Below are 26,781 nucleotides of genomic sequence, written 5' to 3' on the forward strand. Positions count from 1 at the left end.
AATGTAAAAAGTGGCTCAGATTACCCCGTTCTCCCCTATACATTTCTTAATTTAATCTTAGTTGGAAGATGGAAAACTACAGCTGATGTCTTGTCATCATTTGTTGTACAACTGTTCAAAATTTCTGGATATGATTCACATTTTTCATTTATCCAGTTTTTAAATGATTGCTCCAGTACATCAGTTCTCCAATTCAAATCTTCAATGGAAATTACCTGGTCCTCCTTGTCTTCCCCTTTCCCCTGGAATGCCTGGTTGCCCCAACTGTCCTGACCTTCCCCAGGGTCCTGGGTCCCCTGGATCTCCTGGATTATCTCTGGGTGCTTGAGGGCATGCATTTGTGAACATACATTTATTTACAGTTATATTTGTACTGTAGAGTCCAGGAAACTGACAAACCTACTTTAAGAAAATCGTAATTATTCAGTTCACTGTGGCTTTTTCTTAACTTACCACAGGGTCTATCATCCCCTGGCAATCCTTTGGGTCCAGGTGGACCAGGTTCCCCAATAGACTGTCCTGAATCACCTTGAACAGAAGATAATAATAATATATAATATTGTTTTCGATAAACCAGACTGGTGATTAAATCCGGTAGTATATTCCTTAGAAACAGCTAAAACACAATAACTCCCTTTCTTTTAACTCACCCTTGGCCCCTGGAAACCCTGGTAACCCAGGAATACCGGGATGTCCCTTAGGTCCTGGATCTCCCTTTAACAGACGTCAAACTAGATTAAGCACAGTTAAGTCACATATTTGTATATTCAATGGTAAAGGATAACGTAAGCATTGTTGGAATGATTAGAAATACACTGCTGGGACGGGTTCCTACTAAGAGGGAACTTTCCGTCAGTGTATTGGGGTATCTACCAGACAGAAATGAAAAAATTAAGCAAAAACACAAAGAGGTCTCTCTACAAATATGAATACAATAAATAAGGTTAATTGACTACCGGATCCCCATCATGTCCAATGTAGCCTAGTGGACCAGGGAAACCTTTGATTCCAGGGCACCCAGGGCGTCCTGGTATCCCTCCACGCCCGCGAGTACCGGTGCTGCCTTTAAAACCTGGCGGACCAGGCCATCCATCAGGGCCTAAATCACCTGGCACTCCCTGCAGGCCCTTTGAGCCTGTAATAAAACAACATAAAGATGATGTAGTCATATACTGTTTATCACCATATTGTATGTTTTTGAAATAAAGTGACAAGTAATGACAGTTCCATTGCCTTTAGGTCCTTGTTCTCCTTTTTGCCCTTTCATTCCTATTAAACCTTTTGGGCCTTTCGTTACAAACATTAATGGCCCTGGTAATCCTGGTTGCCCGGGAACACCTAGATGGACCACAGAGTTCAGATTAAATGCATGCCAGTTAGAATTTTTGTAAAGACTAAAGGCACATTCAATAATATACATTGAAGAGCAAATAGATTGGCTTATCTTCCCACCTTCCTCATTCATCCCCATCTCGTGTTGCAGCTGTATACGTAACTCCAACTGTAGCTGTATACCTGTTGTCTGCTTTCACACTGTTGTTAACAACCTTGTCAAGACCAATTGCACTATAACAACCTTATTTCTACAAAATCTAAAGGTAAAGTTTCTGACTGGTGGTATCAAGGCATGATTTAAGGTGAAAATAATTACGGAAGAGAATGTTTTGCTTATTTCAACTAGGGGTGTGCTAAAAAATCGATAGAGCAAAGAACACCCAGATCATATACATCCACTTGTATTTCAGCTCTGCTTTTACATTTTCACTATGTGGAATTATCGCAATATATTCCAATATGCACTGTATCGCCATGTATCGTGACCTATGCATTGTGACCAATGTATTGTGATGCAAATCATATCGTGAAGTCATTGCCAATACCAAGCCCTTATTGCAACAAATCACGAAAAATTCTGACATTGTCAGTTGTCCACGCAAAATAGGATATATGTATTTTGCTAAGAATGCCATTCATTTGAATCTAAATTATGATTATACCTAAAGGGCTTGAGATATATTTGATATATCCCTGCTATTTTAATATGTTTTGGCTTTATATTTACTGTATAATTAACAAATCAAACAAACAAACACAAACCAAAACATTAGTGCCAAAGCTAATCTATCAGATTCAAGGTATGTATACAGAGACTTACCTTTAAAACCAGGCAGTCCTGGGTCCCCTGTGTCACCTGGGCGACCAACAAAGCCTCTCTCTCCTGGTTTTCCCTTGAGTCCCGGAGGTCCAGGACGTGGTAAACCTCTGGTCCCAGCTCTGCCAGGGAAACCCCTTTCACCTATATACATTGAAGGTAAAGTCTCATTTCAATCAGAATGAACCAGTCTACTAATACACATCATTGTGGTCATGAAAGATAGACTAGATTTCAATGTATACTTTTTGGGGGACTGATGCAACTGGCTCCGGGTATAAATTAAATAAGTAGTTTTAGGCAGAAAAGAGCTACATGATTATAAATGAATAGGTTGAGGCACAATTTACTTTACAAAAAGTTTCTCATATACACAGCCCAGCGGTTCACCTTTGTTTCCTGGCTGGCCATCTACCCCAGGATCTCCTGAGTGGCCTGAGGTACCACTTGGTCCAGCTTGGCCTGGTACACCGGGAGGGCCAGGGAAACCTTCTGGACCCCTCTGTCCATGACCAGGTGGACCTATAGCTCCCTTATATCCCTTCTGACCAAGATAGCCTTTGCAACATAATAAAATGCAATAAGAGAAACAGGTTAATATATTCATAGTTGGTCTTGACAACATTTCTAAACATTGCTCACCAGGTACCCCCTTCCGGCCAGGGTTTCCTGGAGGTCCTGGGGAACCCGGAACTCCTGTAAGGTCACACAGCGTGCAGGGTGGGCCTGGATGACCTCTGTCTCCAGGGTCACCATTGTCTCCGGTCTGTCCTTTAAAACCTGGAGGTCCAGGGTGGCCTTGTGCACCTGCAATTCCAGGGCACCCACGTTCAACCAATTTCAATGTACAGTAAAGAATGAGAAGTGCAATGTATCGTGAACAGTGTTGGGAATAACGCAGTTTCAAATAACGGCGTTATAGTGTTTTAAGATGTGTTTTATTCAGTGTGGATGACATTATAACTGTCAGTTAGCGCCGTCACGTCAGTCAGTCGGAGCGCCTGTTTAGTGAAGTTTCTTTTTCTTTCTTTCTGTTGTGTGAGTGTGCAAGTTGCCGCAGTAACCACCTATCAATCCACGGTTGAAACTAGCTTTCCCTGAGTGTGTTGCCCTTGTGAGTAAGTGCTTGGAGTTTCCTGATCTCTATCATAAGTTATAATTTATGAACGTTATTAAACGGCCGCGATTCGCTGTCGCAAGAGCTATTTAACATCAAAGAATGTTTACTTTTGTTGAGAACAAAATAGCAAGATAAACCTCTTATCTTGCTGTCTGTTTATGTGCAATAATTATCAAAGGTTATGTAGCCTACAAGTAGGCTACTTGTCTGTTCTACTCATTTCAACTGACTTGTGAAAACTGCTCAGAAAAATCCAAATTTGTATTTATTTATTTTTTACAGAAGGCCTAACGCAAATAGTTACTTTCCCTGATAACAGGTTACTTCTATTATAAAGTAATTCAGTTACTAACTCAGTCACTTTTTGGAGCAAGTAATGAGTAACTATAAATAATTACTTTATAGTTACGTTCCCAACACTGATCTTGAATAACTTTTTCTTGTAATGAAGTTGTTGAGTTTTGTTTGTGTTTGCCAAAAAGAATCTTACCAGGCAATCCTGGGGTTCCAGGAATGCCATGTAGTCCTATTTCCCCCGTAGCCCCAGGCTGTCCAGGTGGGCCAGTAGCACCCGGCCTGGCATAGAAGACCTCTCCTGGGGCACCCTTCCTTCCTGGTAGTCCTGGCAACCCAGGAGGGCCTGGATGGCCAACCAGGCTAATTCCACAGGGACCAGGGTCACCTGGGTCCCCTTTAAAACCTTGATGTCCTTTGACAAATACAATAGACCCATAAGCATAAAATAAAGCCTCCTCAAGATGTATATCATTTAAATTTGACACAGATTTAGTAAGTTATTACCTGGGAGTCCAATCCCTCCACTTCCACCATCTTCTCCTTTCATGCCTTTGGCTCCAGAGTATCCTGGAGTTCCCAGGGGACCAGCTCGTCCTAGCAGTCCTGGCATCCCTAAAAACGGACAATTCAAATTTTAGCTTGACTTGCCACTCTCACAGAGAATGTGTCAAGGGTCGTAAACAATGTTTATTGCATGACAATTCATTTAATACCTATTTTCAACCAATTCTGCCATCAACTATTGAGATAATAACACATAAATCATATATTATACATTCTATATAACTGTAAAACTTTGGAAGACAGACGAAAGATGCACCTATTCTCCAAACTTTAGATAAGTCAGATCAATAGACATACAGTAGTCTTTTGACTGGCCAACAAACAATGTTGCCATCACCTTTGATAAATAGATTTCATTTTTACAATGCATACATCATGTTTAACAGCTGAAGACGTACCTGGTGAACCTTGCTCACCCTTAGGACCAGGTGGTCCGGGATCGAGTACAAAACAGCATCCCACAGATTCACCTGGTGACACAAATACAACATGCTTTTTGAGCCCATGACACCTAGCTTAATGTGGGAGGAGTGTTTAGCACCAACTGAAAATCTCTGACTTTAACCCAGTCTCTGACCTGGTGGGCCTGGTCGTCCAGGAATTCCTGGGGGGCCAGGATATCCCTCATTTCCATGAGGTCCATGTGTCCCTTTAGGGCCAGGTAAACCAGGACCTTGGGGTCCTGCAAGCCCTGGAAACCCTTTGGGTCCGGCAACACCAGGGTAACCTGTGGGACCAGGTAATCCTGCATATCCTGCACCCTGCAAAATTGATACCTTATGCCATAACTGCACAACTATAACAAAGTGCATTCATGTGGAGCATTTTTACATACATGTTTTCATTATAGTATAATTAACCTGGTATATTAATAAATTAAGTATTTACAGTTCTTAAAATGTACACACTCACTGGTGTTCCATGGTCTCCTGTAGGACCAGGGTGGCCATCCTTTCCTGGCCTACCTGTTGCCCCAGATGGACCTGAATGTCCAGGGTCACCTTGGTTACCCTTGGCACCTTTTAACAATAACAAGAAACTGTTGTCATGGCTATAAATATTTTTAGTATGGGTGTGTTTCAAACAGGAATCTTTGGTTTCATATTTGACAAGCACATCACCAGACAATTACATTTTTATTTCAGGCCACAACTGTACTTAAAGTCCAGTTCAGACCAAAGATTCGACTTGCAACGAGACGGTTTTACGTTGCAGGTGTTGCAGCACGGCTGATGCCGTTGCAAAGATTCATAGATTAGGATATGCACGCAGCACTGAACTGTTTGGTCAATATAAAAAGTTTAAACTTTGACTTAGAAATGTACCATCTTCTGTAGAGCCAAGCAGTTAAAATAGATTTAAGAAAACTGTTTGCTTGCATAATAATACTGTGTGAAGTACAGGTTCGACTTAAAGCATTGCTCACCTTTAACACCTACCACAAAAGAGTCACCTTTATGACCCTTCTGTCCATCCAATCCAGGAATACCTTGAAAGCCCTACAGAAAGCACTTAGTCAAATGAAAAACCGTGTGTGTGGCTACAGCAAAGAAAATACATGAAAAAGGTTAAGAAAATTGCATTTAATAATATAGTTTGAGTACTGTGGTCCTTACTTCTGGTCCTCTTGGACCCACATCTCCTTTTAATCCTGGGTCTCCCTTAAGTCCTTGAGCTCCAGGTAGTCCTGGTGGACCTGAAAAACCAGGTGGACCAGGGGGCCCTATGCTTCCTTCACCAGAATCGCATTCACACATCCCTGGACAACCTATAAGAGACACATGTAAAAAGAAAATATTATAAAATAAATAAAAGTATGACTATGCAATCCATTTATGGATAACATTCCATGACTACACATACAGCCATCCCAAACACGCTAATACAACGATACCATGGAACATTACTCATCTGTTCCAGTAAGTCCCTACAGGATGTTTTTAGATTCTACAAAAGGGAAAACAAAGAGAAGAAAACAATCTCTACTCGTGGAATCAACTGATGTATAACCACATATCACCTTTAATTCCTTTGGGTCCTTTGTATCCTGGAGCTCCTATATGTCCTGTGTCACCATGGTCCCCTGGGTCACCAGGCTCACAGAAGTAATCTTTGAATCACAAATATTGATCATTAACATGAGTTAAAAACTTCTCCAAGAAGTCTTATGGGCAAAAATAAGTATAATTGAAAACTCACCTCCACAGCCTGGTCAATTCACATTAGGACAAACACAGACACATAAACCAGAAGATCAGTCCACTTTCAAATGAATATGCACAAAAACACATGACAAGCTTCAAATCATAAAATTATGAGATGAACTAAAAAATATAGTAAACCATAGTGTGTTTAATATGAAGGAAATACAATGATACCTGGAGGACCTGGGCGGCCTTCGATGCCTTTACGTCCAGGGAGTCCTTTAGTTCCCTTTGGTCCCACAAACTGATTCAGTTCAAAATTGTTATAGCTTCCTGGTTCTCCCTTAAAGCCCTTTGGACCGTAGGGTCCTCGTGGACCAGTTAGACCTGGCTCCTCTTATAAAAAATAGATAGAGACAATGTGAAACTTCTATTAAGTTTCGATCAAGATTGACAGTTTGTCTGTAAATGTACAGACTTTTGATGTGAAACAAATAGAAAGAACAGAAGATTTTTTTATCAAGGTCTATTAATCCTGGTACAAGGATTGTGGAAGATAGTTTGATAAATAATGTACTTCTATCTGCAACAGCACCACATTTGTTATGAATCAACGTAAGGCTGAGGGGCACACCAAGTGTGTGACAAGACAGAAAAGTGGATGTAGATTGTTAAAGAGAGATGGGCATTGCAAGTAACTCCTGCAAGTAACATGACTATGAAACTAGCATTTTCAAATTGAACAGGGTTGCTGTCATCAAATTAGTCTGCTTGTGTTTTCATTTGTATCAGTGACTTTGTGGCAATATTGAACTGCTGAGGTCAGACTTCAATTGCCAATACACTGGAGAACAGAGCAGGGGCCTGTTTCAGGTAGCTGGTTTTGAGGCAACCCAGAGTTTGTTCGCTCTGAGTTGGTGGAAACTCTGGGTTTTCCGTTTCAGGTAGCAGGTTCAGTGCAACCGAGAGTCAGTTACTGCGGCAACATACGCCGTGGGTCTAACCTGCTGGATAGGTGGTTAGACCTACCCGAGTTTGTTTTCACTTTACGCTGCAGCTCCGACTGAAGAAAGAGTGTCACTGTCACACGCGTCCCTGTACAGTTTGAAGCAAAATCACTCTATAGAAATCTCCATCGGGATGTTTTTATCATTTCCTGATGATTTTACGTTTGACCAATCATTTATCTGATCAGTAGCCTTGTTCTCAGCCCTCGGTCCGTTCATATAGGCGGCCACCTTCGTGACATGCTCTACATTCAGATTAATAAACCTATTTGTAGCCTATTGTATGTTTTTTAACGTCTGTGCCACTGAACAGATTTATATCAGGTGGATTCATGTAACGCTGCGGCTGCACGCGATCGTTGTAGTTCACTTGTGCGATCCTAAAGTCACAGACAACAAGCCTCGTTAAATAGCCTAATATGAATATAAAAATGATATAATAATTTAAACTGTGATCACTTGAGGAAAATGGATCTGGTAATAAATCAATCAGGCTCTTCAATGGAAACTGTCACCTAATGTGTCTTGACGTTAATGTATTTCACACCCCATTTAAAAGAAGCGACAGTCTGTTCTGTTTACTGCACAGTAGGCTTTAGGCACTGTAAGCAATGCTGTGCCGCGCCAGCTTTATTACTTTACAGCTGATATGCGTAACTTTTTAAAATAGACTATGGCTTCTCATACGGAAGAGAAATTATTATCTTGACAAAACATGTTTGCTCTGTTTTTTTCTGAATTGCCGAGGAGATTAGATCAGAGTTATGAGACAATATCCCGTTAATTCTTCTCCATAAGCTACCATAAGCTCATTCGTTAATATTTCTAACTCTAGTGGGAGGAGCGGAGATTTATTTTTTTCTTTTTTGAGAAGTGGAGAAGTGGGAGGATCAATCATTTGTTTCTTCTGTTTCCATGGTGAATCATGTTATCAGCGATCCATTGACGATGGCTTTTATGCACACGCTCCACCCAGAGTGAACACGCTCAGAGTTGATAAAACCAACGCTGATCCACTGTTCTGAAACCGAAAACCCAGAGTTGCTTATCAACCCTGCGCTCTGAGTTAACCAACTCAGAGCGTATGATTAAACCCAGAGTATGTAAAACCAGCTACCTGAAACAGGCCCCAGAGGAATAAATCATATCCTGATCCCAGCAAAACAACATGCTACCACAAAGCTATTGTGCCTAAAGAAGATCTCAACACTAAGGATGACGACAAGGAGCCTTGGCCCCTTCTCCATCCAAACAACAAAGGCTTGACTTTAATCTGCGCCCGTCTGCTCCACAATATCCAAGCCAGGATGAACTAAACAGACTAGTCGCCAAGTATGGTGTGGCAAACCTGAAACCGTTGCCAAATGTTCCATCCATTGGCCTTCAGACAAAACAGTGTCGGCCTACTGGTGGTTGGTTTGAAGGATTTTAAGGTCACAATAAATGTGCCTATGGAAAACGTTTTGTTGCTCCACTACATACTTTTATCATAGTGATAAGGGCAGATAGAATTTGACAGTGTTGTCGCACGCATAGTAAAATTGAAGTCTCAACAATAACAAAAACAGCGTTCCCTTCTAATGAAATACTTTTATTATGCAGTAATAAGAAAGTTATTAAGTATTTTTTTTACAGAAGTAACTAGTACTAATTATCTGCAAGCTTCCCACTGGTGATATACAGTAAAGTGCAAAAAGCGATATAGTATATTGAGTGAGGAGTAACATGAAAGGTACAGAATAGAGACAAGGGCTGAATTCTGACCTGGTATTGTTAACCCTGGTGGGCCAGGAGGTCCGTGCATGCCCATGAACCCCTGGTCACCCAGTAGTCCTGGCAATCCAGGATACCCACGTTCACCTTTAGCACCTAAACCACACAGACATAGAACCGCAAAAAAAGCCATACTCACATTAAGTAATTATGTTCTTAACACAAAGGTTTAAGATCAATTTACAAGCAAAACTTTAATTTCAAAAATGTAATTTTAGGTAAAATTCTACAAAAACATGGTGTTTAGCGATTTCATTATGCAACACATAAGTACTTTGAAAAGCTATAGATTATACCTTTTTAAATATATTAAAGGTGCTGTAAGCGGAATGGTTCTTTTAGCTAACTTTATGTCAGTTACTGCAGTTAGCAGTCCCCTCGCTCGTCCCTACGTCACCACATTAATGCACTGCGGTCTTCAGGCAGCGATTTCTCTTGCATCATCTCAGATCCATGAGTGTGATAAAACATGATAAAAACCATCAAAACAGATATTGGGAAGGATTTTTACCTGCTCCGCCATTGTAGGCACATAAACATTCACCCATCTGTTGCTCTGGCGTGCACCGGTTGTGAGACCATGAGTGAGACGGGTGTCGGTTTGTAGCGTTCTATCTTGTGATTGGATAAAAATTTCGGGATCCTCCAATAAGTTTATTTGCCGATTAAATGCAGAGCAGCTGACTGAGAGATCGGCTTTATGAAACGCGCACATTATGAAAGTGATCACTGTATGAATAAAGAGCGATTTAACACTTATATTAACACAAATAAACCGATTACTTCACCTTTAATGCATTATATTTAAATCTGATGAGACAGACATAATTCGAGTTGATCAGGTTTTGAAAACGAAATACATTTAATATCCATTGCTGAGCTCTCTTGAAGTGTGTTTGAATTATTGGCGAAGTACACTCAAAGCACCCTAATGGACTGCAAAGCTATTTTCACTTTCATTTCATTTCATTTAACTTTTATTTATCCTCGAGAGACCAATTGAGGGGTGACCCTCATTTTCAATGACGTCGAGTCAAAACAAATTCAAAACAACAATACAAACAAAATATTCAATGCAAAAACATCAAATACACAACAAGTGAAGAGAAGAAAAAACAAAACGATTGAAACATTTACAGAGTGGGGAAGAGTGGCAGCAATTAAAAGGCATAAAGTACAATATAGTCTAATTAAAACAGTTACAAGTAGAGTTTGGCAGATCCAAGATAGTCTGTTTAAATTGGCCAAAGGATATGAATGTATTTAGTTTAATTTTTAGCTGTAAGTTGTTCCAGGAGTCAGGTGCACTGAAGCTAAAAGCTGTCTTTCCCAGCTCAGACCGGGCTTGTGGGACATAAAGCATAAGCATGTCAGTGGAGCGGGTCTGATAAAGCCCATCTGAAACAAGCAGCATTTCTGTTATGTCTATGTCTATTTCTGCTATGACAGTTATATAAACACTGCTTTGCAATACCTACTGAAGTTATATTGGCCGAAATAGCAAGAACATGGTTGCAAACTATTGGACTTCAATTCAAGAATTTATTTTCATTAACACATTTCCAATGTGGGATAGTATACCAATGGCCATGACTTAACCACTGAAGAATGTGCTGTGGCTTCACCTCTGACATCCCTTTCATTATAAACGTTTGATGGGCCGGGGAGACCTGGGTCTCCTGGGTAACCCTGTTGGATGCAAAATAGAGACGAAAACCATAGGTATTATTATAATGCCAATGATGTACATAATATTTATAAAGATGAGAAGACTCAAGGATCAATGGCCTTGTACAGTAAATACTAAGGTCCCACTAAGCAACCATTAAAATGAAGCAGGGAAAGATTGCACATCTTGACTTGTAAGGGGCAAAGGGTTTTACATATGATATATAGACTCAACGTCATTGTATACGAGGGTCACCCCTCAATGGTCTCTTGAGTATTAATAAAATGTAAATGCAAAGAAAGTACAGCAGCTATATATACAGCATACATTTTTCTTTTCATAAATTATTTGATGTTCACACAAAGTTCACCTTTGGTCCAGTTCCTCCAATTAGACCGGGAAGTCCACTCTCACCAATGGGACCCTGCAAATATACCAGTTTAAAGGTTTACAACCTGAAACAAATGTCTCTATGCACAGTATAAGGAAGGCTTAATGATAAAACAGGTGTACCTTGTGTCCTGGTATTCCATCCCTACCAGCAGATCCTGGAAAACCCTAAAGATAGAGACAATAGCAAGAATATTTAATATGTGTAGTGTAGGCAAAAGTTTGTCTCAAAGCATGCTGCAGTCTGATTTAAGTCACATACCCGAACTCCAGGAAAACCAGGGATTCCTTGCTCTCCCTTGATTCCATGATTGTGGTAGTCTCCTATACCCCCCTAATAAGGAAGATAATGTACATCAAATACCTTTCTCTTTCTGTCAGATGAACCTGCTTTGTTACGTACAGGATAAAACTCACAGGTAAGCCCTTTGGTCCACATGTACCAGGATGACCTTGGTCACCCTGAAAACCAGAAAAGAAAACAATGAAAACTTAGAGCATGGAGAAGTTGGGGTTTGATTGAACAACTTAGAACATTAAATCAAGTTTGTATTTGTCTTTGAACAGGTCTTAGTATGTAGCAGTTAACACTCAGCAGTCTTGCAAGAACATAAATGAGAGCTTTGCATTCACCTTGTAACCTTTGGGTGGAAAAAAGTGTGGAGGGAATTCTCTGATTTCTTCTGGTCCTTGTGGGCCAGGGGGGCCTTGTTCACCCTAGTATATTATGGAAGTGAAGGGGTGAAGATGTTTGCTGGGATTGTAAATTGGAACACACACACACACACACACACACACACACACACACACACACACACACACACACACACACACACACACACACACACACACACACACACACACACACACACACACACACACACACACACACACACACACACACACACACACACACACACACACTATAGCTGTCAATGTCCAAAATGGTTTCTCACATCGTCACCTTTACTGCCAGCAAGTGATCCTCCAGGGTCGCCCTACACAACCACAAAATGTTTAGTAAGGATTGTGCTGGTGTGGGTGTGTGTTTGACTGTATGTATGCATGCAACAAAGTGTGTGAGGCAGGTGACTCACTGATTGTCCTTTCACACCTTTAGTTCCTTCCAAGCCCTAAATGGAATAACACGCACACATTTAATTGGGCCAAAATATCAATTGATATATACTGTGGATGTTCAGTAATATATAACCTTATTTATAAGACAAAAACACACACACACACACACACACACACACACACAGACACACACACACACGGTATATATTAAGCAAAAATAAAAAGCAAAAACATTTTTACCTGCATTCCTGAAGGGCCCGGAGGGCCAACGTGGCCTTTGGGGCCAATGTTTCCTTTTCTTCCCTGAACAGAAAATCACATAATGGTAAAGAGATTCAACATGACTCAACTGAACTCCAGGTAGAGAGTGGAAGCAATGTAAGCCTTTATCCCTGCTTCATTTATTGTTATAAAAATAAGAAAGGAAAACATACGGATGGACCCCGCTTTCCATCTGTACCACGCTCCCCCTGTAAAATTTAATTAAAAGAGAATATTTACAATTGAACATTTTTACAGAAAAATGGGTTTGGACATTGGTGAAGCCACGTAAATCATTATCTGAGCTTCTTCAGACTCTGGGAACTTACTGTAGGTCCAGAGAAGGCATCACCATACAAAGGATCTCCTTTCATTCCTTTAGGTCCGAGTAATCCCTGACAAGAGAGACAGCAAATGTTTACATTAAACACATTACAAATGACACTTACTGTAATGTAATTAAAAGGGAGAATACAGTATCCATACATCATTTTCACAAAACCAATGATGAGATGGCAAAACCTTGAAACATGTGAATTGTGCAATGAGAATATTTTTGATTATTCAGTGCCAATGTTTATTTACGTAATTGATTACCACAAAATCAACATCTGCTTTATGAGACGACTATAGAGGTTTTTAGGGAAAAATTACCATGGGTTAAAAATGTCAGTCACCGCCACTGAACACTGACATTGGGCATAAACTGCAAGGCAAGGCAACTTTATGTGTATAGCACATTTCATACACAAAGACAATTCAATGTTCTTTACAATAAAACATCAAACAACAATCGAACAACTATACAGTTGAAAAATGTACAGGTTGGAATATGCAATATATGAATTAAAAAGCTTTTTAGCTCTGACTTAAAAGCAGTCAGAGTCTGAGCTTGTCTAATATCATCTGAAAGGCAGGTCTGAGTTGCAAAAAAGCAGAATGTGTAAGTGAGTTTCTGTTACTGCCTCAGTGTTTTGTTCTAACTCTAGGAACAACCATAAGGTTAAGCCCAGATGACCTCAGCATTTTACAAGGGTTATATCAGACAAAAATGTTGGAAAAGTATTTAGGCCAATTGAGCCAAGGAGTGATTTATAAACAAGGGGTGCAATTTTGAAATTCATTCTTTCGGTGATGGGCAGCCAGTGCAAGGATTTAAGAACAGGTGTCATGTGCTAGTATTTTTTTTAGTTCTGGTGAGGACCATGGCAGCAGCGTTTTTAGTAATTTGGCGTTGCAGTATCCCATTGTGTCATACAAAGGTTGTACGAGAACCTCTAAAGTCACATTTCAGACTGAATAATTACTACACACCCGTTGCCCAGGGAAACCGTCCACACCAGGAAAACCAGGGACTCCTGGTCGACCCCTGGTCCCATTACAGCCATCTACTCCTGGCAAACCAGGCTCACCACCTGCTCCGGGGTGGCCCTGAACAATACAGAACAGTTGTACTGGTGTAGCATTACTGACAATTTGATAGAAGCCACAATTATGATCTATTTGACTCTAGTTAAGGATGATGAATCTAAGTCTGTAATATTGAATAATCATAAAGTGCTTAAATATGAACAATTTGAGAGTTTTTATGAAAAACAGACACTTGAGTAACAAAGAGGCAGCTGCATTGGGCATAGAAGGAAACCAGGTCTGCATCTAACAGTATGCCATGAGGCCCACTAGAGGGCATACAAAACACATGATTCACTAGTGCAGCATTTACCGTGCACTCTTTAGTATTACATGTCTCTTACTAAATGTATGAACTTGGCAGTTACACAGTTGAAAACACAGCATGACATTTATATTTGATGAAATGTCTGGCCTGATTATTAAAGATATGTTCTAGTTTCCTTTTGAGGTATGTGGGGACAAAAAGTGAGAAGTATGTGTCAATGTGAGCTGTATGTTTCTTTTTCTGATTTGAAAATACAATTGACACAACAGTGAGTTTACTTACTGGTGAGCCGTTATTACCATGAAAACCAGGAACACCAGTCTTGCCCTGAAATATAAAAATTATAGGGATTCATTGCAGGGTTAGATTGCTTTATCCACTCCCACCCCTGATCATTCTATTATCTCTGTCACTGGCTAATACATTGTTTTATTTAAACTACAGTATATATAACTTAGTGTCTGACTTGTTGTCTGTGTTTTTCTATCGAACACATACACACACACACACACACACACACACACACACACACACACACACACACACACACACACACACACACACACACACACACACACACACACACACACACACACACACACACACACACACACACACACACACACACACACACACACACACACACACACACACACACACACACACACACACACACACACACACACACACCATCAGTTTACCAAAGTGCTGTTCAAAATTCAATACAAAACAACATGAGAGAAAAAAGGGAGAAGTGTCAATGTCTCAACTTTTGTTAAAGGCCATTGAAAAAAAGCGGGTATTCAGTAACGTTTTAAACTGGTGGCAGTGGTATCATGGTTAACCCCCCCTACAGCGTTGGTGTGTCTAATAGCTTACATTACAGTAAATGTTACAGTAAATGTGCCAAAAAGCAGGTGCAGAGATCTTGCAAGGGCAAAAGAAATCTGCGCGGGCTCGCATCGTCGGTATCTCTGCCCACTATTATTTCCAGCCCACCCTAATCTAACTGTCTGGAACCGGCCCTGTATACAGGTATGTGTTTATGTAGGAATTAGCGCATCATGCACATTGATACAAGTTCAGTATGAATAAAGAAGGCCCAATGACTGGACCTTTTCAGGGACCCAGTCATTTGTCTGGGCAGGCCTGCACACACACACACATACATACTGTACATACAACCTGCATATGAACATGCACACTAACATGGTCTCCTTTGGACCCCTCTGGGCCATGTAATCCCTCTGCGCCCCTTCTGCCTTTCTCTCCAGGTCTCCCTTCTCGTCCATGTGGTCCCATTAGTCCCCGCGGACCCTGTCTGCCTGCCTCTCCTGGATGTCCCTACCAAGAGAAATGTAGTGTCAATAAAACCTCAACTTCAAATATTATTGTTTCAAAAAAGGAAATAATAATTATCATAATTTGCGCACAGTAATCTGTAAATGTGTTTTTATTACAAAAGGATGTTAGGTACAATACCTGCCAAATTGTGAAATGTAATCATTTCTGCTTTTCAAATGGTTTTATATCTAAAAATAAATTATGCTGCTTTACAGTACATACAGTATATGGTCATATTAATACGGTCATTTGAAAAAATGAAGATGAATGTTTTCCACATTTTTTATATTTTCCTAATGAAGAAAATCATCTAGAGTAATGTAAAGGAATCCAACTCGCTATTGGGAGAGTGATTCTGATCAACTTGTCAATACATAACATAACGCATGAGAAGAAACAGTTCATACCCTTGAACCTTTGGCAGGATGACACTGCAGACATGGACCCTCAATCCTGCCCTGGAACAATAAATAAAGACAAAGTTAATTTGAGTGTGTGTGTGTGTGTGTGTGTGTGTGTGTGTGTGTGTGTGGTTGCGGATAGGGCATATCTGTTATTCCTGAGATTTAGCCTTGAGAATTAGCATTGCCCTGTGAAAACTGGAAAGTCCTGATTACAAAGCTTAAAATAAATCAGCGTTCTCACAATGACTGGGGTAATTAATGAGCGATTAGACCTTGATGAGAAACAAAAGCTAAACATTTTCATGATGAACTGCGAGTCCACACCTTCAGATGCCAAGTATTCCCACCGATGTGTTTGAAAGTGTATCGGTGTTACAAACATTTTACCTATGTTTTCTAGTGACTTCATAAATATTTGGATTTGTTTATGCAAGTGAAATTGAGTTGTATTGCACATCTGTTCCCCCTTTGATTAAACCATTCATGGATAACTCTGGCGTCACAAAAACATACAAACTCATCGCGATTCAGGGCATTTGCCAAATTAGGAAAGCTTAGTGAGAAGTAAAATCACTGGCAGGTCTCCGTTGCTGCTTAACATAGCAACAAAACAACAATTAGAATTAGGCTAACTAGCTAGCTTATACATGCAAAAATGGGTTAGCACATGTGAAATAACAAAATATGTGCTTTCTTCAACACAATTTGTAGGTTAGCTAGTTTTTCACACCTAGATACATTAACCTTGCAGTACTCCAGTAGGCTATTGCAATATTACCAATACCCAAGACCAATATATGTCAGCATATGCATACAAACATTTTCATTATTATTATTTCCATAGGTTTAATTTAAAGAAGTGTGACCCTGCACTGAGTGGGACATTTTGCACTTGAAAATAAACTTTTAAAGACTCTCTTGTGGACAAACTATATGATAGGGACACTATAAATTCCCCTACAGTTGTTCTTTTTTTTGCATTCTTACACTGTGCAATTCTTGTTTCTCATCAGCTGGAATACAAACCAATACTGATACAGTATGCACAATTAATCAGGCCGGACAATTGATAGGTGTAGCTGTAGTCTCCAGCTGCATCAAGTAGCCTACACCAAGTATATATGCAATACAACATATTAGTGCATTGAGAAGGGTGTTTTGTTCTTGTGTGGAAAGCATCATATAAAGTTGAATTACAACTTAATTTTTGTTAACATTGCTTTTGCTGCTGTAGCCAGGAATGAAGCTCAGGCCTGACACAAACAACAATCCATCAATGCAACACCAAATACTTCTGAAACCAGCGCTCACACATTTTTATTTGGTCCATGTTCCTTTTTTCCTGTTGATGTGTAAATTCTTGCCAAGAAATTTGAATTCCCCCAGCAGATGGTCAATAGTTAGTAAGGACTTCTAAGTGCTTCCCAGAAGAAGAAAAAAAAAACTTGATGTACTTGATGCAGCTGTAAACTACAATGATACTTTGTCCATCTAGAAATGCTAATTTAGCTTTTAGTGTACCCACTGTAATAAAGTGGTAACTCAGGGTAGGTGGTTGCAATATTGTTTCCCTCCATGGGAGAATGCATTTGCAGCAATTTGGTCATATACGTAGAAGATTATATCAATATAGCACTATTTATTCAAAGCATATACTGAATTGTGCAATAATTTTTTTAATTTAATTATGTATTGAAGACTTTATATAAAAGGAAAGTCTTACTGCATTGAGCTGCTGCACCATGATGACCAGGACAAGAATCCACCTGTGAATGGAACAGTTGGAATAATTTGACCACAGTCTCATTTAGCCCCAGCTGATTGGTGCTTTTACACAACCATAAATGATTCTCACATAAACAATGATACACTAATTGTGTGCTTTGCATTTTATTATTAAAATGAAATCTGAGAACGGAAAAAAGTCGGTTACACTTTATGATAATGTTCATGTGTAAGTCCCCCTAATCTCAAGTGTAAATCATTCATCAGGTACAAATGTGTGGTAGGGTTGTCCTCGACTAAAATGTACATAGTCAAATCTGATTGGTCGGATCTTGCCTAGAGTCAACCAATTGTCAAATCATGCACATTTTCTCCTGCTTATTGCTCCATATTCCCATTTCCCACATTGGTACATTGTTTTCCCAAACCACACAAAGGGGCTGAAAGACAGCATTTTAGTGGTGGTTGAATTGGCATAAGAATATATGTCTACCTTAGTCGTTGACTAACACTAAGGAGATTGATTAAAAGCTTGAGTTAGTTTCAAGATTTTATTAACAGTATAATAGGCTGATATTTATACCACAATATGTGATGTATTGTGATTAATAAGCAGGAAGAAAAATTGCTTCATTTGATGATTAGTTGACTATAGGCAAGATTCGACCAATCAGATTCAACTATGTACATTTTTTGTCAAGGACACCCCTAGTACACATTTGCACCTGATGAATGGTTTACCCTTTAGATTGGGGATGCAGGAAGGTTTGTAAATTACTTATTCATTTACTAATGATTTGTTAATGAGAATTTTCATGATTTACCAAAAGCTTTTTAGATGACATACAATACATCTGTGATATGTTAACATACTTATCACCTACAAATATATTTTACTGTGTAAATGATTAGTTCATGATTTTATAATGACATATACTTATATGATTTATGAATGACTTGTGAATGAACATTATTATAAAGTTTGACCAAAAAGTCAATAAAAATTGCTGCATGCTGGACGGCTAATATGTTGCTCGTCTGACACTCTTAAGAAGAATGAAAGCCACAAGAATGTTGTAATATCTACCCAAACTCTCATCATACTGCAGGTGATACCAATGTGTGTGTGTGTGTGTGTGTGTGTGTGTGTGTGTGTGTGTCAGTTCATTGCTGTGCAGTGCAGGTTAGTGTTTATACAGTCTACATGCCAGAATGCAAGTAAGCAGATCCTGTTGAATATCTGAGTAAACAGGCATGAAGTGTGTGTGTGTCGTCAGGTAAATAGATATACAAATTAGGGGACGTGAATTAAAGGTTCAGTAAGTGGAATGGTCAATTTAGCTAACTTCCTGTCAGTGACTGCAGTTAGCAGTCCCCTCCCTCGTCCGTACCTCACCACATTAATGCACTGTGGTCTTCAAGCAGCGTGCTATCTAGCATCATCTCAGATCCATAAGTGTGATACAACATGATAAAAACCATCAAAACAGACACTGGAAAGGATTTTTTACCTTCTCAGCCATTGTAGGCACATAAACATTCACCCATCTGTCGCTCTGCACGTGCACCGGCAGTGCCAGTTTGTAGCATTCTCTCTTCTGATTGGTTATTAGTAGTGGGATCCCCGAAAAGTTTATTTGCCGATTACATGCAAAGCGAGTGACTGAGAGATCGGCTTTATGAAACGCGCACACTATTTAAGTGATCACTGTATGAAAATAGAGCGATTTAACACGTATATTAACATAAATAAATTACTTAACTCACCTTTACATCCAACTTTACGTATCGCACAGCTCATTAATTTTTAAATCATTGATACATCGAAGAGATATGTATATGTGGGGATACATGAGTATACCATTCACAACAGAATAGTCAGAAATACGTTATATCATTTGATATCATCCTCTGATATAGGTGCTGCCACATGATGTCATAATGGTACTATGCATGTCATATTGCTCTACTGCTAACAATGATGCAATTATTTATGTTGTTGCAGTTGGACTTACCTGTAGGAACATTGAGTCACTGTCACTGAGGATCCCATCACTTGTTTCAGAAGTCTTTCAACAGGTGAGTTTTGGCCTCAGTGCTGCCTCCTCTGGTGGATAAAAGGAAGCATGAAACACCAAAGACACCTGTAAGCCTTGGCCCCTTTGCGATAATGTGACTGAAAAGCTTAACCTCTATGAGAAATAATTCAGTTCATGCACATATGGTTTTTAAAACTTAAAATATGCAACAGACACATAATCGTTTAGCACTGTCCTCTCACCCAGATACTATCTTAAAGCATAACATTTTAGCCCATGCACTCTAAAGGTATAGTAGTCCATCATGCACATACTACAACTCATTCACAACTCACCCAGATCCAGACGGTCAGATGTATCTTCATGGAGGCTTTAGTTCAACCCAAGCAGGATACTCTCCGGCAAGATTCAAACTAATCTCCTGTCCCTGTTTCAGAAAAAAGCTAACAGAGCAACTGTCACTGTTTGTAAGAATTGGGAATGAGATGAAGAGAAGGATGATGATGTCGACTGCATCAGCGAGTCTAGACCGCCTCTCTCTCTTCAGGGTCAAGTTAAACAACTTCTCTGGACTGTCCTCTCTATCGAGGTACTTCAACCCAGAAGAACTTTAACCCAAGCCATGGCCTAACATCACCCACAGTGCAGCAGTGGATAGGTGTAATGTTGACTGGCTGGTGGATGAGGAGGACGCTCATAAAGGAAAGGTGTGGTTTTCTGTGATTACTACTAAGCTTTTGATGGAACTGGATCGAGAAAAGCCATGGAAAGTCCAGTGTTCGTATTTCCTCTGGTCCTGTTTGCAGTGACGCTGTTTGGCACCGTGGCCAATAATGTAAGCTATTTAATTTTGTTTTTATGGACATAACCTTGTAGCCTACAGTAGAAATATCCATTTTTTTTAACCCACAGCACAGAGTCTTATCTGCACAAGAATTGAAACAGACAAGTTATTGGCTGTCATTTTTGGAACAGTGAGAACAAATATATGTACATTTTTCCAGGTCTTACTGGGTTATTTGATTAGTGAACTCTTCTGAAGAAAAACAGTGTCTTCATTTAACATGCTTTCAAGTTATGCATCAGTACAATAAAAAAATAAATAAGCATATCATTCTTATTACTGGTTTAACTTTACCTTTCTGTTGCCGTTACTCTCCTCAAAATCCCTGTTTATAAGAGTACAGATCATTTCTGCAACAGAATGTTCCCTGTGTATTTCCTGTGTATAATGTTAGTTCCATTCATTCTTCGCAGCTCTTACTCTGATATACAACACTGGGATGTTTGTTACCGTAGTGTATGTGCTTATCTGTAAACATCATGTACTCTGAGGAGATGCAGATTCTCGCAGTCTGTTTGCACATGTACTTTGTGGTTTACAGTGAACTTCAGTGGGCTATGTTGGTGGGCCTTTTTATGGCAGGTCATTCAAAACAAGGATAGGATACGGTCAAAGGAAAATAGGCAAAACAGGAATCCAGCACAGAAATGTTATAGAAATTCATTAATAAGTTAAAATGTAATTTTCATGTGAGAACTCTGTTGTTAATCACTACATTAATGAAGAAACTAATGGTAAACTTGATGAAGTATCCATTATTAATGTTAATGATCAAAAATAATGAGAACATTTATTTACACTTATTTATTAATGAAATATCCTTATGTCCAGTTAATTTCATGGCTAACTATCATTTTGTCTGCAAGAACATTTTTAGCCTACAGCTGTCCGATTATTTATCCTATAGACTATTTTTTTTAGCTCCACCTTTTGTGTACATTAACTTCAACTAGAAATCCCGCGGAGATTTGGAAAGTACGGGCCGCCCCCGCGCGAATCGGGGAAGGAAAAAAATCGCGGCCGACCCCCGCGGTCCCAGAGGCTTTACCGTAGAGCGACGCGAGCCGCGCGCGTCCGACAAACGACGAGTCGATCGGAGTCGGGGGGAAAGGGGCGTGGCCCGGCAAACATTGCATCGGCGAATGACGTTTTTCGCATTCGCGGCGCCCCCCCGCGGGTTAACCTCGACGAGCTTAGAGGGACACGCCACCGCATGTCTTCCGCACGTATCCTGCGAGTTTCACGCCGATAGGACCTACGGGCAACGAGTTATGGCCAATTTGTAATTAAGCCCCGCCCCTGCGTAAACGTTTTAGTCAATGGCGGCCATGTTTTCCAAGCTATCCTACTGATATTTTTCGGAGACGTGCTTCACAGTCCCCCGGGGCTTAGAGAGACATTTGGTGTCGATAGAGTAAAACGTGAAAAAGTTGTGGATAAAACCCCGATTTTCAGTTTATGCTAATTAGCCGAAATTATTTCCAGGTTGACTTTTATGGTCCAAGAGGCTTTTTTGTAGAGCGCCCTATCATACAGCCGTGTGAGAATTTTCAAGTCAATCGGACTTACGGCGTGCGGGGCGCGGCCTCTCAAACTTTCTTCAGTCTGGGTTTAATTATAGCGCCCCCTAGCGGAAATTACAAAAAAATTCTGAGAGGCTATATTGTAGAGCACCATGAGCTGTACATGTGTAATCAATTTCAAGTCAATCGGAGTCGGGTGACTTTTGTGGCGCCCCCTATGGGTTAATCGCGATAAGCTACGAGGGACACGCTACCACATGACTTCTGCACATACCCAGAAAGTTTGATGATGATAGGACCTACGGTTAAGGAGTTATGGCCAATTTGTGGATAGGCCCCGCCCCTGTGGTGCCCCCTATGGGTAAATCGCGATAAGCTTTGAAGGACATGCTACCACATGACTTCTGCACATACCCAGCAAGTTTCATGATGATAGGACCTATGGTTAAGGAGTTATGGCCAACGTGTTATTAAGCCCCGCCCATTTGTGGCGCCCCCTATGGGTTGATCTCGATAAGCTTCAAAGGACATGCAACCACATGACTTCTGCACATACCCAGCAAATTTGATGATGATAGGACCTACGGTTAAGGAGTTATGGCCAACATGTTATTAAGCCCCGCCCATTTGTGGCGCCCCCTTTGGGTTAATCTCGATATGCTTTGATGGACATGCTACCACATGACTTCTGCACATACCCAGCAAGTTTGATGATGATAGGACCTACGGTTAAGGAGTTATGGCCAACGTGTTATTAAGCCCCGCCCATTTGTGGCGCCCCCTTTGGGTTAATCTCGATATGCTTTGATGGACATGCTACCACATGACTTCCGCACATACCCAGCAAGTTTCATGATGATAGGACCTACGGTTAAGGAGTTATGGCCAACGTGTTATTATGCCCCGCCCCTGCGTAAACGTTTTGGTCAATGGCGGCCATGTTTTTCAAGTTGTACTACTAATCTTTTACGGGTATGTTTATTGTAGTCCCCCGGGGCTTCACGAGAAATTTGGTGTCGATACAATCAAATTGCAGAAAGTTGTGGATAACACGCTGTTTTTCAGTTTATGCTAATTAGCGGGAAATATTCCCAGAAGAATTTTTATGGTCCCAGAGGCTTTTTTGTAGAGCACCCTAACATACACCTGTGTGAGAAATTTCAAGTCAATCGGAGTTACGGTGTGCGGGGCGTGGCCTCTCAAAGTTCGTTCAGTCGGGACTTCATTACAGCGCCCCCTAGCGGAAATTCAAAAAACTGTATAATAGCACACCCCGCGGGGTGGGGACGCACGTTGTGCGAAATTTTTGCATGTCTGCGTGTAACGGTGTGGGAGGAGAAGCAGCTAGAAAATGTGAGGCAGAATAAGAAGAAGTCAGAAGTCAGAAGTCAGAAGTCAGAAGAATAAGTATGGTGGAGAGTAATAATTACGGATCCCCAGTTACACTGGGGACCCGTACTTAAGGATCCCCAGTTACACTGGGGACCCGTACTTAATAAACCATTTACTCCAAATTAAAGGCTAACATACAGCATTGAACAGAAACACAGGAGGTGTTGGCTTAGAGTTACAGATTTATTTTAAATGTTGGGGCAAATTGCCTCCATAATCTTTCCAAAGTAAACACTCCTCACTGTGCAAATAAAGAATTAGGGTAGTAGGGTACAAACATCCTGTTGATACTGTAGATCAACAGGATGTTTGTAAAAATCGTACCACAATTTGGATCACTCAAATCATCAGCCTGCCTTCAGGAACTAGTGTGGGCTGGACCCTGCAGGGGGCATAGACGGGTGGAGTGGGGCAGTGCACGGGGTGACCGGCTGGCCAGGGAACTGGAGTGGGGCAGAATGGAGGGGTGTCAGGCGGGCGGCCAGAAAAAGGCCCCAGGGCACGGCAGGAAGCTTCAGGCGGACAGCCTGGGGGGCAAGCAGGGGCAGAGTGGAGGTGGAACCCCTCAGGAGGCCGATGAGGGCTCAGTCCCTCTGGAGGCCTGCAGCGACGAAGGTGAGGAACCCCTTCTGGAGGCCGGCGGCGACGACGAAGACACCCTGCTGGAGGCAGGCAGCGGCGACGACCCACAGGTAGCCGGCATCGACGAGGACGGACACCCGCAGGAGACCGGTGAAGGCAGAACCACTCAGGCGGCTGGCCACGGCGAAGGCAGACCCCCGGAGGAAGGCAGGCCAGAGGGCGGTCCCCCTCAGGCAGGAGCGACGGGCGGACCCCCTCAGGCAGGAGCAGGGGGCAAGACCCCTCGAGCAGAGGGTGAGACCTCTCAGGCAGGAACAGGGGGCGAGACCCCTTGGGCGGCAACAGGGGGCTGAGACCCCCCCTCGGGCAGGAGCGAAGGCCGGTCCTCCTCGGGCAGGAGGGAAGGCCGGTCCCCCTCTGGAAGGCGAAGAAAGCAGGCCTCCCCTGGCAGGCGGGTACCCTCACGAAAACGTGGAGTGGGTTCAGGAACTGGACAGTGTTCTTGTGGTTGCTTGAGTTCCTTCAGGAGCTGGCAGCTAGCATGCTGGGGCTGGTAGCTAGCATGCTGGGGCTCTTGAGGCTGCTTGGGCTGGTAGCCAGCATGCTGGGGCTGGTAGCTAGCATGCTGGGGCTGGTAGCTAGCATGCTGGGGCTGGTAGCTAGCATGCTGGGGCTGGTAGCTAGCATGCTGGGGCTGGTAGCTAGCATGCTGGGGCTGGTAGCTAGCATGCTGGGGCTGGTAGCTAGCATGCTGGGGCTGGTAGCTAGCATGCTGGGGCTGGTAGCTAGCATGCAGGGGTTGGTAGCTAGCATGCAGGGGTTGGTAGCTAGCATGCAGGGGTTGGTAGCTAGCATGCAGGGGTTGGTAGCTAGCATGCTGGTTGCAGGAGGCCGGGGACTGGAGCTTGCTGCTGGAGGCCGGGGGCAACTCGGGAGCTGGAGAGCATTGAGGAAATGGATGGCAATCCAAACTCACCACGCCCACTCTGATAGTCCTTAAGGCAGGAGGAGGCTGGTAGCTGGGGCCCGGGGGCAGAGGCTGGAAGCAGGATACCGGGGGCTGAGGCCTGAAGCTGGAGACCGGGGCCTGAGGCCTGAAGCTGGAGACCGGGGGCTGAGGCTTGGGATCTTGCTGGTAGCTGGGAGGCCAAATCTCGGGTGGGTATAAAAAGTTATTTGCCCACTCTGGTAAGGACTCCCTGAACCAAGGCTGTAGCTCAACAGCTCGACACGCCAACGTCAAGGCTGCCTCTTGGTGGTCGAGTGTGAGGCCTTTCTCCCAGGCGTTCTTGAGGCAAGAAATAGTGAAAATTACCTCCTCAAGTTCCACCTCAAAAAAGCTGTCTGCTGGGTCCATTTCTGGTCTGTGCATTCTGTTACGGTGTGGCAGACAGGCAGGCAAGCAGGACCCAAACGCAAGATGTCGTAGCAAAAGAATAATTTATTAAGCTCAAAAAAAGGCAACAAAAAAGGCCAACAGGCAAAAAGGTCCAGGACCAGGAGCACAAGGAAACACAAGTACGCATGGAACACAAAGGACAAGGACCCACTGACACGAAACAAACCATAATGCACAGACAAGGAACACAGGGAGTATATATACAAGACACAACGAGACACAGGTGTAATACATTAGGGGAGGGAGCAGTAATCAAACAAGAGGGAAGCTTGACAGGACATGGGGAGGAACAAGACAGACATACCAAAATAAAACAGGAAATCCGGGTAACACCAAAACAAGACAAGACAAAGACAGACCATAACAAGAAAAGGTTTTTGTAAGGTATGTTTACACTTACAATAAATGTGCCATGGTATGATCGTGCGCACAATGAATATATAAAAAAAAACATAATCAGAGTAGTCTATATAATAATTAAAAGCAAGTCAAATGATATAAATAGAAAATTAAGAAAAAAATATAATAAAATGTATTCTTTAAAAAGTATAGCTGTTTAGTTGTAAACAAGGGTGTGTTAATGTGATTTACTGTTTATGGAGGCTTTACATGTAGTATAGGGGCGGTAACGTCCATGTCAATGGTTGGACAGAATTTTCCATTTACACAAAACATATTCAACAATTTTACTATTTATTTTCAGTGTGAGTGCAATGGAAAATCAAGGTGCCACTGTGAAGATGTGAAAGGCAACAGGGTGAGTAACATCATCTATAATCTCTGTCGAACACATAATCAGTGCTGATGGTTACTTTGAAAGCCTCTCGCATTTTTCAAACCACTTTTTTCTATTTAAAAGGTGCTATGAGGTCTAATTTTTCCTCTGATGATCATAAATGACATGTAACAGCAAACAAGACATTCAGTACAAAGAACCCTATTAGTAAAGTGTTTTTTAATGCCTTTGTCAGGGGAATGCTCAAATCAAATCAGTTTTATTTGAATAGCCCAAATTACAAATGGACATTTGCCTCAGTGGGCTTTACGTTCCATACAGTATGGCACACTGCCCTTCGCCCCTTAGTTCGGCTTGGAAAAAACTACCAGTAAAAACCCTTTATCGGGATAAGAAAAAAATGAGAAATCTCAGGGAGAGTTGACAGAGTAAGGAATCCCTCTCCCAGGACGGACATCCTGCAATAGATGTCAGAGAATATCGAAAAGGTGTCGAATCATTGACCAGATGTTAACATGGTAATACTAAAGTAAAGCATGAAAAGTGAATAGTGTGGATGCAGGAGGACTTCAGATGCTGCTAGAGGAGGAACCTGCTCCACACCGTCTTGTCTCCACCAGGGAAAACTAGAAGAGGAAAGACAAACAACCAATGAGCA

The 26,781-nt window shown here is 41.6% G+C and overlaps 1 protein-coding gene across 1 annotated transcript in view; it reads right to left on the reverse strand.

The window, feature by feature from the left end:
• LOC307255400 (uncharacterized protein) overlaps window positions 1-19,131 on the reverse strand; it is a gene marked incomplete at both ends in the record, with an annotated part of 26,210 nt that extends 7,079 nt beyond the window's left edge. Inside the window, 33 exons of the mRNA XM_080034083.1 lie at window positions 216-323; window positions 454-528; window positions 651-714; window positions 957-1,135; window positions 2,156-2,296; window positions 2,543-2,710; window positions 2,795-2,959; window positions 3,763-3,981; window positions 4,074-4,181; window positions 4,532-4,603; window positions 4,711-4,894; window positions 5,046-5,152; window positions 5,560-5,632; window positions 5,750-5,901; window positions 6,154-6,243; window positions 6,333-6,341; window positions 6,512-6,673; window positions 9,049-9,153; window positions 10,683-10,746; window positions 11,097-11,150; window positions 11,240-11,284; window positions 11,379-11,450; window positions 11,534-11,578; window positions 11,750-11,833; window positions 12,073-12,114; window positions 12,437-12,499; window positions 12,631-12,666; window positions 12,787-12,852; window positions 13,772-13,888; window positions 14,418-14,462; window positions 15,345-15,479; window positions 15,887-15,937; window positions 19,120-19,131. Of these exons, the coding sequence (XP_079890209.1) occupies window positions 216-323; window positions 454-528; window positions 651-714; window positions 957-1,135; window positions 2,156-2,296; window positions 2,543-2,710; window positions 2,795-2,959; window positions 3,763-3,981; window positions 4,074-4,181; window positions 4,532-4,603; window positions 4,711-4,894; window positions 5,046-5,152; window positions 5,560-5,632; window positions 5,750-5,901; window positions 6,154-6,243; window positions 6,333-6,341; window positions 6,512-6,673; window positions 9,049-9,153; window positions 10,683-10,746; window positions 11,097-11,150; window positions 11,240-11,284; window positions 11,379-11,450; window positions 11,534-11,578; window positions 11,750-11,833; window positions 12,073-12,114; window positions 12,437-12,499; window positions 12,631-12,666; window positions 12,787-12,852; window positions 13,772-13,888; window positions 14,418-14,462; window positions 15,345-15,479; window positions 15,887-15,937; window positions 19,120-19,131 (3,112 nt within the window). The remainder of the gene's footprint in view (window positions 1-215; window positions 324-453; window positions 529-650; window positions 715-956; window positions 1,136-2,155; window positions 2,297-2,542; window positions 2,711-2,794; window positions 2,960-3,762; window positions 3,982-4,073; window positions 4,182-4,531; window positions 4,604-4,710; window positions 4,895-5,045; window positions 5,153-5,559; window positions 5,633-5,749; window positions 5,902-6,153; window positions 6,244-6,332; window positions 6,342-6,511; window positions 6,674-9,048; window positions 9,154-10,682; window positions 10,747-11,096; window positions 11,151-11,239; window positions 11,285-11,378; window positions 11,451-11,533; window positions 11,579-11,749; window positions 11,834-12,072; window positions 12,115-12,436; window positions 12,500-12,630; window positions 12,667-12,786; window positions 12,853-13,771; window positions 13,889-14,417; window positions 14,463-15,344; window positions 15,480-15,886; window positions 15,938-19,119) is intronic.
• Window positions 19,132-26,781: the final 7,650 nt, after the last annotated feature.

The sequence above is a fragment of the Ammodytes marinus genome (assembly GCF_949987685.1).
Source record: "Ammodytes marinus genome assembly, chromosome: 9".
Lineage (NCBI taxonomy): Eukaryota > Metazoa > Chordata > Actinopteri > Uranoscopiformes > Ammodytidae > Ammodytes > Ammodytes marinus.